General features: G+C 41.0%; 1 protein-coding gene across 3 annotated transcripts in view; it reads left to right on the forward strand.

Moving 5' to 3' along the window:
- LOC120569630 (protein FAM126B) overlaps positions 1 to 12,182 on the forward strand; it is a 49,324-nt gene that overhangs the window by 18,986 nt on the left and 18,156 nt on the right. For 2 of the 3 annotated variants that reach the window (XM_039817588.1, XM_039817590.1), the window contains exons 3-6: positions 2,942 to 3,020; positions 5,983 to 6,084; positions 7,374 to 7,553; positions 10,054 to 10,134. In XM_039817588.1, the coding sequence (XP_039673522.1) occupies positions 2,970 to 3,020; positions 5,983 to 6,084; positions 7,374 to 7,553; positions 10,054 to 10,134 (414 nt within the window). In that variant the 5' untranslated portion in view covers positions 2,942 to 2,969. The remainder of the gene's footprint in view (positions 1 to 2,941; positions 3,021 to 5,982; positions 6,085 to 7,373; positions 7,554 to 10,053; positions 10,135 to 12,182) is intronic. The other variant, XM_039817589.1, reaches the window with a different exon arrangement.

Genomic DNA, 12,182 nt, shown 5'->3' on the forward strand with positions numbered 1-12,182 from the left:
AGAAAGTTAACCGAGGACACTGACCCAGATGTATTTACAAAACTCTTCTGTCACATGTTGCACACTGTGGGAGCACATGTTTGTGTCAAAAGGAGGAACAGAGGGCACGGAGAGGAGTGAACTGGTCAGCTCTTAGATTGTGATCACTTCACAGTTTGAAGACGTATGCTTTAAATAGCTCATTGCAAAGCACTTCAGTACAGTGCTGAATTATCCTTTGTCTAGGCTGTGGCATCTGTGCAATAACCAACATTAATAGTACAAATAACATGATGTAATCAAAAAGATTAACTACCATGGCATACTGCTTTATCAGCATGTTTGTATAGTATAATTTATGACAATTGAACATTGCTGTCACATCCACAGTCTTTGATAAAAAGCTAAGACTGAGGGAATTGTCCTTAAGCATGTGTGTTGGCCAGCAGAGGCTGTTGCCTGAAACGATAAATGGGATCTTCCCACTTTGAAATGAGAATATATTGAGTTAGTCCTAATCCCTAATCCCATCAACTCAAACCCCCAATGAGCCACAGTTTTTCTAAGGGCAAAGGTAGCAGGGCAGTCGCAGCTCAACACCAATAACCAAACGTCTGTCTGAGAAACGCATGTTTACAGTAGCACCATGTCCTTGAAATGACGGAGGTTATTGACATTGACTCAAAGCATTTCCATTATCATAAGATAAGACCTGCAGCATGTTGAGAATGCATGTCATGTTAACTGTAAGATTGTGTTTTCAAAAAGGCTTCAAAGTGACTGTGACCTAAATCAGGGGTTTGTGGCTCATTTTGCCAGTTGTATGTAGTTGCTGTTAGTATAGTTCAGGTTCAGTTCTTTCTTCCTTTAATATCTTGTTGATTTTGTCATCCAGTCAAAGTTGATGATTATAGATTTTACTCAACACTGTGGCTTGTATTTCTTTCCTTTTTATTTATTTATTTTTTTTTATTTTTTTTTTTACATTTTTGCTAGTTTTATTGCAGAGAGCAGGTTGTTGTCATAATTATTATATTATTGTGTGTTCTTGGCTTTCTTAAATGCTAACAATGGTAGCTCAATCGTGACAGTCTTAAGTGAAGGTTGTCAATTTGTGTAAAAGGATTTTGGCATTTATGGTAAGCTATACCCTAACTCTAAATTGTAGATAAGCATTGTTTGTCTGTCATTTTGGCAGCTAAGCACTCTGTCTCTAGCAATCGCCTACAGTCTGTGTCCATACTGTCACTGGAGTCTGTGACTGCTCCACCTCTCACTCCACCAATCGACACACACACACACACACAGTTGCTGAGACACATGCCTTCGTCATTGCTAGCCTTTTTGTTAGATAATTAATGAGAATGTGTTTTCCATGAAATGAAGTCTAAAGGAGAAATGGCTTTTTTATTTTGTCCTTTTTGCTGATGTTAATTTTAGCTGCTGGATACACAGAGCAAGACCAGGGATAACCGTGTGCCTGTAGCTTGAGATCAGAATATGTATGAAGAGACTAGAAAATAACTGTCTTTTGTTATCTCATCTCTCTTAATGTGCTTTGAATACAATGTGTATGAACATTTAGCTAGCTTTCTGTTTTCATTTTAAGTAGTTTTTTTAGTTTAGTGTTTCCAAGCCTATCACAAGATTTTATAAGAATGCACATGAGCCGAGAACCAAACAAACAAGCTTGGCCACCTCAGATTTGATTACTCTGGGAAAGCGTATATGACTGCCTGTAGTGGTTTATGTTCATTCAATTACTGTGACCACTTTCCAAAGCATACCATGGTTTTCAAGATTAATAATTACTTCTGTCCAAGCAGGAAATGTTTTTTATTTATTTCATTTTGCAAGACTTTAAACAGGCAATCCATTTCAGTAAACATTTTACCGTTGTAATACACAGAGGCTAGTTTGAAAAAAATGATTGGGCGCCCTGGTAAGCCTAATGGTTCATGTGCACAACCATGCCTACAGTTCAAGCAGGTTTTAAAGGTACACTGTGTAGTGTTTTAAGTATTTTATTAGCTAAAATCAATGTCTAAATTCATAAATATGTCCTCATTGGTGTAAAATTACCTCTGCCAATGATCTGACTTATCCTCGTAAGCGAAGAATTTCTTATCTGTATTTACAATGGACGGGCAAGTCAAAGGAGGCTTCCATGTCGTTCTGCCATTTTGAAAAACTATAATCGCTGAGAGGGACATAAAGCAATAGCCTACCTGTCTAGTTAATCCACAATGCGTTTTCGTTCAGAGCCAGCGTCATGTGACTGAAACCAGCTGAAACGGAGGAGGAGATCAGCGAGAGGCGCTTGTCACTGTCCCGGCAAATTTGAAAGCCTGCACTGCACTTTAGTTCATAATGGAGGATCATACTTAATGCTGAGCCACAGGAGAAGGTATCCTCGTCGCCAAAAAAGCGAAAAATTGGAAGACATGTTGTCATAGCTTCTTGGAACATAACTGCTACCGTAGTTGCGACACGCATTTGAAAAGGCGAGGCGCTAGAGAGCACTATTCGTTTTGAATGCAAAATACAATTTCATCGCTAGATGGGAGAAATTCCTACACGGTGTCCCTATAAGTCTCTGCAAGACAGTTAATCTGCATACAGAACTGAACTTAACTGAAGAGAAAACCAATGGCTGCCTTTGGTAAATGGTTGGCAGTAATCTGAAGTACATGCACTTTTAAAAATGGTGAATGGGCACAAACATGAAAAAAGCACGTGTTGCCCCTCATCATGTCGTTGCAAGCACACATGGTCTGAGGAAGTACACTGTTTTCATTCTCTTCCTCTAACTAACTGTTTGCTTTGCTTCTCTTCCACTCTGTCCCCACCCATATCTCCTCCTCTCTCACAATCTCGGTTCTCCTTTTCTGTCACTATTTTCTGTCACTATATCTCCATCTTCCCTCTCTCCCCCTCTCCTCTGTGTTTGTCTGTCCACCAGGCAGCCGCGGGGGGGGTCTCTGAGGAAGATGCTTGGTTCAGAGCGCGGTGTTGTTGAAGAATGGCTCTCAGAATTCAAGGTAAAAGGACCTCTTCTCTCCTCTGTTGTCCATCATGACTCATGTCAGTGAAATGTTCTCCTGGAGGTCATCTATTTTCTCTCCAGAGAAACCGCCCACTGTTGGTGTAACAACTGTGATGAAAGAGTGTTGAGCGTGCAAGTGTGGGCATGTCACACATTTTCCAACAGACTTCAGTCTGTTGGAAATTGTGAGTGAATGCAGTGAGTGCATGCTACGTGTGTGCTTCAGATACATGTATGCACCCAGTATAGCTGGGTCTGATGAATTTCATTTAAACATGAGGAAGTGATGCACTCTGACTGACGCAGACATAACCTCCAGTTCACGCCGGACTCGTGACCAGCTCTTTTCTTCACTGTGCTATTTTTACTCACCAGGTCTATTTTTGATGGACTAGCTTTTGTAAAAAGAAAATCACTTGTGAATGTGCTGATAATACTAGTAAACTGACAATAGTTTAACATTCAGTAATATATTTAATATATTGACTTGTGTGTGTGTATATATATATATATATATATATTGTTTATGTCACATGTCCAAAGTCTTTGAAACAGGAGAAGCAATGCTTTTGTTTTACTGTAACCGTGAGATCTCTGTCTGAGATCTAGGGAGAGCAAATGGAAGACGTGCAGAAAAATAGAAGGAATTTATGTGCAGTGCAGAGGAGAGCACAAAATTGTGAAAGAGAGAACCGAGGGAGTTATGATGAATAGTGAGGGAAATGGATTGGTATGACTCATTGTGTGAGTTGGTGCAGACCGGGCACATTGTGTTCTGTCCTCAAAATGACCATACTTAGGCCATGATGAGAGGATAGCTCTGCCTTCTGTCATCTGCAGCCTAACACACAGTCTTGACCATTTAAAGAATTTCACTGCAGGATATTCTGAGCCTGTCAGATATCATAACTTTCTGATGTTCAGTTCCATCAAATAGTTATTTTGTGATTCCTTTCCTGCCTTACTGAATTGCCCAGTCAGTGATTTCTCAACATTTCCTAGAATGCTTTTTAACACACAACATACCTACAAGAATAGGCCCTTTTTTTTTGGCACATTACGTTAGAAAAAACACATGGTGTAAATAATGCAATTAACGCTGGCTGAATTCTATTTAGCTGCTTCAGTTTCAGGCTCCTAGTATTGTGCATAGTGGCTCACATTGTCATGGCTTACTGGGACACTTGGAAAAAAGCAGAGCCATCGTTAATGTGATTAGGAACACCTGTGATCTTCGTGCTGAGAAAAGGGCATATCGGTGTGGATTTGGGCCATTCAGGTGGGGGTCATACATCTAGATGAAGAGAGTGATAACATAGCATGAGATTTCAAATAGACTTGCAATAGACCAAAAAGATGGTAAATATCTGGTAACTATCAGTCACACATGTGTTCTATACAGAATAAGCTTTTAAATCAGACAAATCAGTTAAAATCCCTCCAATTCAAAATCAATAAAAAGTTTATATAAAACGCCATGTTGAGTCGATTCTGAACCAATCAGCTGTTAGATCAGCTGAGAGGCTGGCGTTTCCCAGCATGCCCTTGGTCCACCTGGGTCTTGCAGTCGGTGGAGAGCAACTGCGGCGCCTGGCTCTAAAAACTGCGGCCGCCTTGATCTCGTGAGATTATCGTTGCCCACGTGTGCATGGTGTCGGAACAAGTCGGGATCAAGTCGGACTGGCATGCATTGGGCGCCGATCGCCGGTGATCGATTCTGCGCAGATCTGGCTCCTCTCGGACGAGCCTAATGGTGTATCTACTTCTTCTATGAAGGATTTATTTCTGAATGATTGTTGACCACCCACAAGGGTGTTTTCAATCATGCTGGCTGATTAGATCTTTCATCAGGTTAAGTTTGGGAAAAACATTCCACAAAAATCATAGCGTTCACAGCATGTACACTTTTTTTCTGCCAACAATCTAGAGATCTGGCTATTACATTGATGATTAGTACAGTAAATGTCCAACATCTCAATTTACTGCTCCCTATTAAGTAAACTATTGAGTGTTTATTGTATAGGGAGAGGTGAATGAGTGAAGAAGGGAGCAATTTCAGACACAGTTAATGACAACAGTGTAAGTGGTCCTGCCCCAACAGGTGCAACAAACTGATGATGGAGATGTCACTCAGTCGCAGTTTGTACAGGCCCACGTGGTCCTGAGAAGAAGTCTAATCCGGCTACATAAGTGCAAACACCTGTTTGCATGGGCTTTAACTTGTAAGGGGCCATCTCTGCAATGTAAATATAAATAAATGTGTCCACTGACATTAAACCCCAGTAGATATTTGTATTTCTAAACTTTTTAATTTGAAAATGCTGTTTCCCATGCATATAATAGTGACAATGATGCAGTGAAATGATACAGAGGCCTTATGTGTCTTACACATACACTGTATAAAATATGTTCGTAGTCTCCGTGACGTCACCCATAGATTTCTGAAAAGCCCGAAGTGAAACTCAAAGTGGGCAGCTCCCGTTTGCTCCGGCTGTCGCCATCTTGTCAGGGCCTGACATCGTCCAATCTAAAAATGGACAAAGATGGAAAAGCATGGATAGAGCTGAAGGCGAGCTGAATGAAGCCTACAGTCTATGCTCGCCTCCTGTGATGGCAGCCCACCTGTCATTTATTCATGCAGAACTTTAAGCCTGAATATAATTAAACAGGTGAGTTGTCATGAAGGGGGAACATAGCTATAGAGACCAAAATCATGTTTTTTGTTGTTGTTTTTTATCCCAGGCTGTAAACATGTTTCATTCTGCTGTAAAGTTGGCCATTTTCTTTGATGATTGATTCTTTTTGGAGCCACGATGAACTTGAACTGCAATAAAACTATTAGCTTAATTTTTCAGCACCGGAGTTTGCATCTTGTTCATACCACTATTTTGAACAAATGTTTAAAAACAAATTGTGTGCAATTGCTCAGCAAAAACCTTCCTCTCCCCTTGCTCCAGTCCTTACCAGAAACCCACATCCCCAACTACGCCAGCAGCATTCATCTGAAGAAGTCCCTGGTGCAAGCACTCTACAGAGTCATCCAGGACCCCAACAATGAGGTGAGAGGGCACCGAGGGCACACACTCATACAGAGAGTCCCAAATATAGCTTTTTTCAGCTCTGTGTTGCTTGTGACTCATATGATGTAGTCTCAGTTGGCACTGGCAGTGAGCAAGAACTTGACAAACGACTGTCTGCGAGTTACACATGCACACTAAAACGGAATATCTGGGAAAATATGATGGATGACACACACACACACACACACACGTTATATATATATATATATATATATATATATATATATATATATATATATATATATATATATATATATATATATATATATATATATATATATATATATATATATATATATATATATATATATACACACGTTCACAAACTGTTTATTATTAGGTGTGCTGCAACACAAAAGCACCTCACTGTTTCTTTAATGTCTCCTATACCAGCATGGCCAAACCAGTGTTTTTCTCTAAAAGACATAATGAGACAATTTCTGAGCTAAGGCCTGAGGCACTCAATGAGACGAGACTTTAATTTCACTCTAATGATACAGTTGGTACCTCCAATCCCCCTCCCTCCCTACTTTTTCATGGTCAAATTTGGGTGTCAAGCAAGCAGGGATCTAAATTCCATTAGTGTTGTCAATCTGGCTGCACAATCCCATTAATAGTCAAGACAAGTGATCCAGAAGAGCGTGCGTGTGTGTGTATGTGATGGGTTAGAAAGTGTGCTCGACTGTTGCATGTTTTCTTTGCTGATGACATGGAGTGCCTTGCCAAGTTCATTAATGAGTTGCCCCCTATTTCAGGGTCAGCCACACACACGCACACACGCACATGCACGCACGTACACAGTAGTGCTGTGTGGGCACTTCACTGACCCCTGAACAGTATAAACACATTGGCTCAGCTGGCTCCCCTGAGAATACATCTGACCAGACTTCCATTGTAGTGATTTATCCCCTCTGCTCCTACACACCTCCCACTCTTGACCCACAGCAAAACTTTCCCTCCATCTGTCCATCCCACTGTGGTATAGTCAGGATAACATTCATTCATGTTTAGATTTGAAATAGGAGCTGGGAATTAAAGATGCTTTCTAAATGTATTTCTGCTGGCTATTCATTGAGGTTTTAGCTGATCATATCTCCTCCTCCATCTTGACCTGTACTTATTTTGGGATTTTTATATCACCACAGACATAAGTTCAGCTTTAATTTGTCAAATATTGTAATTCTTCACTAGGATGTCAGACTTTTACTTATTTGCATTTATTTGTATGCAACTGCATTAATTTTGTGCCCCCACCTCTTACAATCCAGCTGCTGGAGCCTGTGTGCCACCAACTCTTCGAGCTGTATCGTAGCTCTGATGATCGCCTGCGCCGCTTCACCCTGCAGTTCCTGCCTGAGCTGGTGTGGGTATATCTGCGCATCACAGCCAGCAGGGATCGTCAGAGCAACGGGTGCATCGAGGCCCTCCTCCTGGGCATCTATAACCTGGTTGGTGTCTGTAGTGGGGTGGGGTGGGGTACGGGGGTACATGCAAGACCTTGCACACTTTATACATTTGGGGCAATGAATTCTTAACATGCTAGCTGTGAGATAAACGTGTGAGCCATTTTGCATCCCCAATTCAAAGTATCTTTATGGTTACGAAGAGGAATGCAAAATAGCAACCGCAAAGTGGCTGCAGTGAAGGAGCTGAAATGAAACCGAGAAAAGCATCAGTAAAAATGAGGAAATGAATATTGTTTCAACTCTCTTGCACACACAATCAACTTGATTGACAATCAACTTGATTGTGTGTGCAGATGTGACTGCGTCGAACATCTAGGTGAAGTGTCCTTTATAGAAACTCTGAGTCCCTACAGGTTGAAGGGATGTTCCCCTGTGCAGCGTTCCCGCGGGGTCTTAAAAAGACTAAAATTCGGAACTTTTATTTAAGGTGTTAAAAACGGACAGATTTTCATCCGAGGTCTTAAATTTCATTTAATCAGGTCTAAAAAAGGTTTTACCCTCGTTCATTTCCAGAAACGCTGGCCGCAGAAAGAAAAAGCATTGAGTCGTAGTCTACAAAGCGTAGCTCTAGAGTCTTTGCTCTGTAACAAAACCAGCAGAATGCTGCCCTCAGAACGTTGGTTTGGTGTGTTGTAGTTCTTTATGGGGGATATTGGTGTTGGTATGTATGCGGTGATAAAACTACAAATCCCGTGATAAATGCAATACCTGCCCGCAAAATACGTCTGCGTCTCCTCAATTTGTTAAAGTTCGACTAGGCCTACATGTGGAAAATGGGAAAGTGTACTTTTAACGAGACTTGGCTAAATCACAGCGATTTCCGCTGTTGGTTACAAGCAATACCCATTTTTTTGGTAATGCGCCGTGTAGGTCTTATAATTAAATCTTTATGGTCTTAAAATGTCTTAAAAAGGTCTTAAATTCGACTTACTAAAACCTGCAAGAACCCTGCCTGTAACTGACCCTGACAGAGAATCACACCATTGTTATAACCATCATTATGGTCATGGCCAGCAGGGATGGCACTAGACTCCAAATTCCTTTAGTTGAACTCTTTAAACGCATGATGCGATAAATGGTGTGGCTGTTACATTGCCACATCGCTGTCGGTTGAAAGAGAAGGCCTTAACTATGTCCAGAACTCATCCACTTGTACATTTATTCATTAGCAGCCTCAATATCATACTTTCTGGACATCATTATTGCTTTACTGATCGATATGGTAGATATATTTGTAGAGGAATGTTATACTTTTCCTTGAAACATATCTGATGACATTAAAAACAGTCTACAGGGAAATACCCTAGTTAATGGATAGACCCAGGATAGATTGCATCACCAGGAAACACCCTTGGGGAAATGGGTTAAGAGCTGGAAATATCAATAGAAAGGGCTCCATGTCAGCCAGCACTAAAGATATGTCCATGCATAATTTATATCTCTGTGTCGATACCCGCACACACACGCACGCTCATAGACCTGTCTCTTATGGTCATTGAGCTCTGATAAACAGGTTTGCTCTCAGCAGTCCAATCAGATATTCCGAGATATACTGCTAGCCATTGACGGACAGGACAAGGCCTGAACCGACAAGTAGAATGGGAGATAAAAGGGATAAAGCCTTTTTGGTACCACGTTCCAAAACTTAGATTATGGATGCTTGGACCGGTGGATGGATGAACTGGTGGTGGTGTTGTTCCTTTGTGTTCATTTAAATACAAATTTAAAAATCCATGTTTAGAAAAGGGTTTATTGCCAAAGTAAGTTAAACTTAAGGGATTTGCCTTGGTGGTTAGCGCACACATAAATGAACAAACATATTAAACATTAATATGAAATGATTAATTAATAATATTTAATGATATAACTTAAACTCCCCTCTCACATCTACCATAGATTATAAAGATCAAACCAAAGATGCATTTAAAGAAAACAAGATTATTTCTGTCCCTGAATCAATTAATGCCTACTATGCTCACATGGAGTAAAAAAACAATTGCTTTGATAACTCTTACACACCACTTGAATCCTCCTCAGCTGCACATAATTGGTTTACAGCAAAAAAACAAGTGCTTTCTGCCAAATGAAGAATGCTCCACTCAATATCTCTGTGAATGTACTTCATTATCGATTTGACTGCGGTTGTGACTGGCAGACATAATCAGGCATAACTTTTAGAAATGGCATCATTTTCAGGGAAGCATTCATCTTTGTGTTATGTATCACAGTGTGAAATTGGAAATGAGTGGTGAGGGTGCTAGCAGTGACATTTAATATGTCAGTCAATAACACGTACCAGCAGCTCAACAGCGTGAGGGACAGTGGATCACTGGACCACTGTACAGCACTTGTTAACCGTATCCTGCTAAACTGGGTTAGGGTTATGCAGGTAGAAATCTGAATGCAAATCAGACATTTACCGAACTCTCACTGTAAATGACACAGCCTTTCGGTCTCTTCCTCCCTCTCTTTGGTTTTGCAGGAGATCGTGGACAAAGACGGCAACAGCAAGCTCCTCTCCTTCACAATCCCATCTCTGTCCAAGCCATCGATATATCATGAGGTGGGGCTCCTGTCTGTACTATCAATCAATATTTTGAAGTTGTTGTTTTTTCTACCACACCTCTCTTCTCAGTGTACTCCACTATTTACAGTGCCTTGCGAAAGTATTCGGCCCCCTTGAACTTTTCGACCTTTTGCCACATTTCAGGCCTCAAACATAAAGATATAAAACTGTATTTTTTTGTGAAGAATCAACAACAAGTGGGACACAATCATGAAGTGGAACGAAATTTATTGGATATTTCAAACCTTTTAAACAAATAAAAAACTGAAATATTGGGCGTGCAAAATTATTCAGCCCCCTTAAGTTAATACTTTGTAGCGCCACCTTTTGCTGCGATTACAGCTGTAAGTGGCTTGGGGTATGTCTCTATCAGTTTTGCACATCGAGAGACTGACATTTTTGCCCATTCCTCCTTGCAAAACAGCTCGAGCTCAGTGAGGTTGGATGGAGAGCGTTTTTGAACAGCAGTTTTCAGTTCTTTCCACAGATTCTCGATTGGATTCAGGTCTGGACTTTGACTTGGCCATTCTAACACCTGGATATGTTTATTTGTGAACCATTCCATTGTAGATTTTGCTTTATGTTTTGGATCATTGTCTTGTTGGAAGACAAATCTCCGTCCCAGTCTCACGTCTTTTGCAGACTCCATCAGGTTTTCTTCCAGAATGGTCCTGTATTTGGCTCCATCCATCTTCCCATCAATTTTAACCATCTTCCCTGTCCCTGCTGAAGAAAAGCAGGCCCAAACCATGATGCTGCCACCACCATGTTTGACAGTGGGGATGGTTTGTTCAGGGTGATGAGCTGTGTTGCTTTTACGCCAAACATAACGTTTTGCATTGTTGCCAAAAAGTTCGATTTTGGTTTCATCTGACCACAGCACCTTCTTCCACATGTTTGGTGTGTCTCCCAGGTGGCTTTTGGCAAACATTAAACGACACTTTTTATGGATATCTTTAAGAAATGGCTTTCTTCTTGCCACTCTTCCATAAAGGCCAGATTTGTGCAGATATACGACTGATTGTTGTCCTATGGACAGAGTCTCCCACCTCAGCTGTAGATCTCTGCAGTTCATCCAGAGTGATCATGGGCCTCTTGGCTGCATCTCTGATCAGTCTTCTCATTGTATGAGCTGAAAGTTTAGAGGGACGGCGGGTCTTCGTAGATTTGTAGTGGTCTGATACTCCTTCCATTTCAATATTATCGCTGCACAGTGCTCCTTGGGATGTTTAAAGCTTGGGAAATCTTTTTGTATCCAATCCGGCTTTAAACTTCCCACAACAGTATCTCGGACCTGCCTGGTGTGTTCCTTGTTCTTCATGATGCTCTCTGCGCTTTACACGGACCTCTGAGACTATCACAGAGCAGGTGCATTTATACGGAGACTTGATTATACACAGCTGGATTCTATTTATCATCATTAGTCATTTAGGTCAACATTGGATCATTCAGAGATCCTCACTGAACTTCTGGAGAGAGTTTGCTGCACTGAAAGTAAAGGGGCTGAATAATTTTCGCACGCCACTTTTTTTCAGTTTTTATTTGTTAAAAAAGTTTGAAATAGCCAATGAATTTCGTTCCACTTCATAATTAGGACCCACTTGTTGTTGATTCTTCACAAAAAATTACAGTTTTATATCTTTATGTTTGAGGCCTGAAATGTGGCAAAAGGTCGAAACGTTCAAGGGGGCCGAATACTTTCGCAAGGCACTGTACTTTCACTATTTCTGCCTTTTTCATTTTTCTACCCCTCTTTTGCTGCTTCTGTCTTTTTCTCTCTGTCTTTGCCTCCTTCCCGCTGACTATTGGATCGTTATAGACTTATTTAAGTGGCTGTTTGGAAGATGACACGTCCTTAGTGGTGCTACAGGAGGTCAATTTTCATTTACCTCACCTCCGGGGCTTATCCATCTGTGTGTTTAAGGTGTCAGTATGTGTCTGACATCCACACGGAAACGCTTTTTGGTATAAACGCACGTGTTTTGCCTCGTTTTGGCCGATCGTCCAAACAAATCCTGTAGACGCACTGCCTGAAGACACACACT

Source organism: Perca fluviatilis, chromosome 12 (genome assembly GCF_010015445.1).
Source record: "Perca fluviatilis chromosome 12, GENO_Pfluv_1.0, whole genome shotgun sequence".
NCBI lineage: Eukaryota > Metazoa > Chordata > Actinopteri > Perciformes > Percidae > Perca > Perca fluviatilis.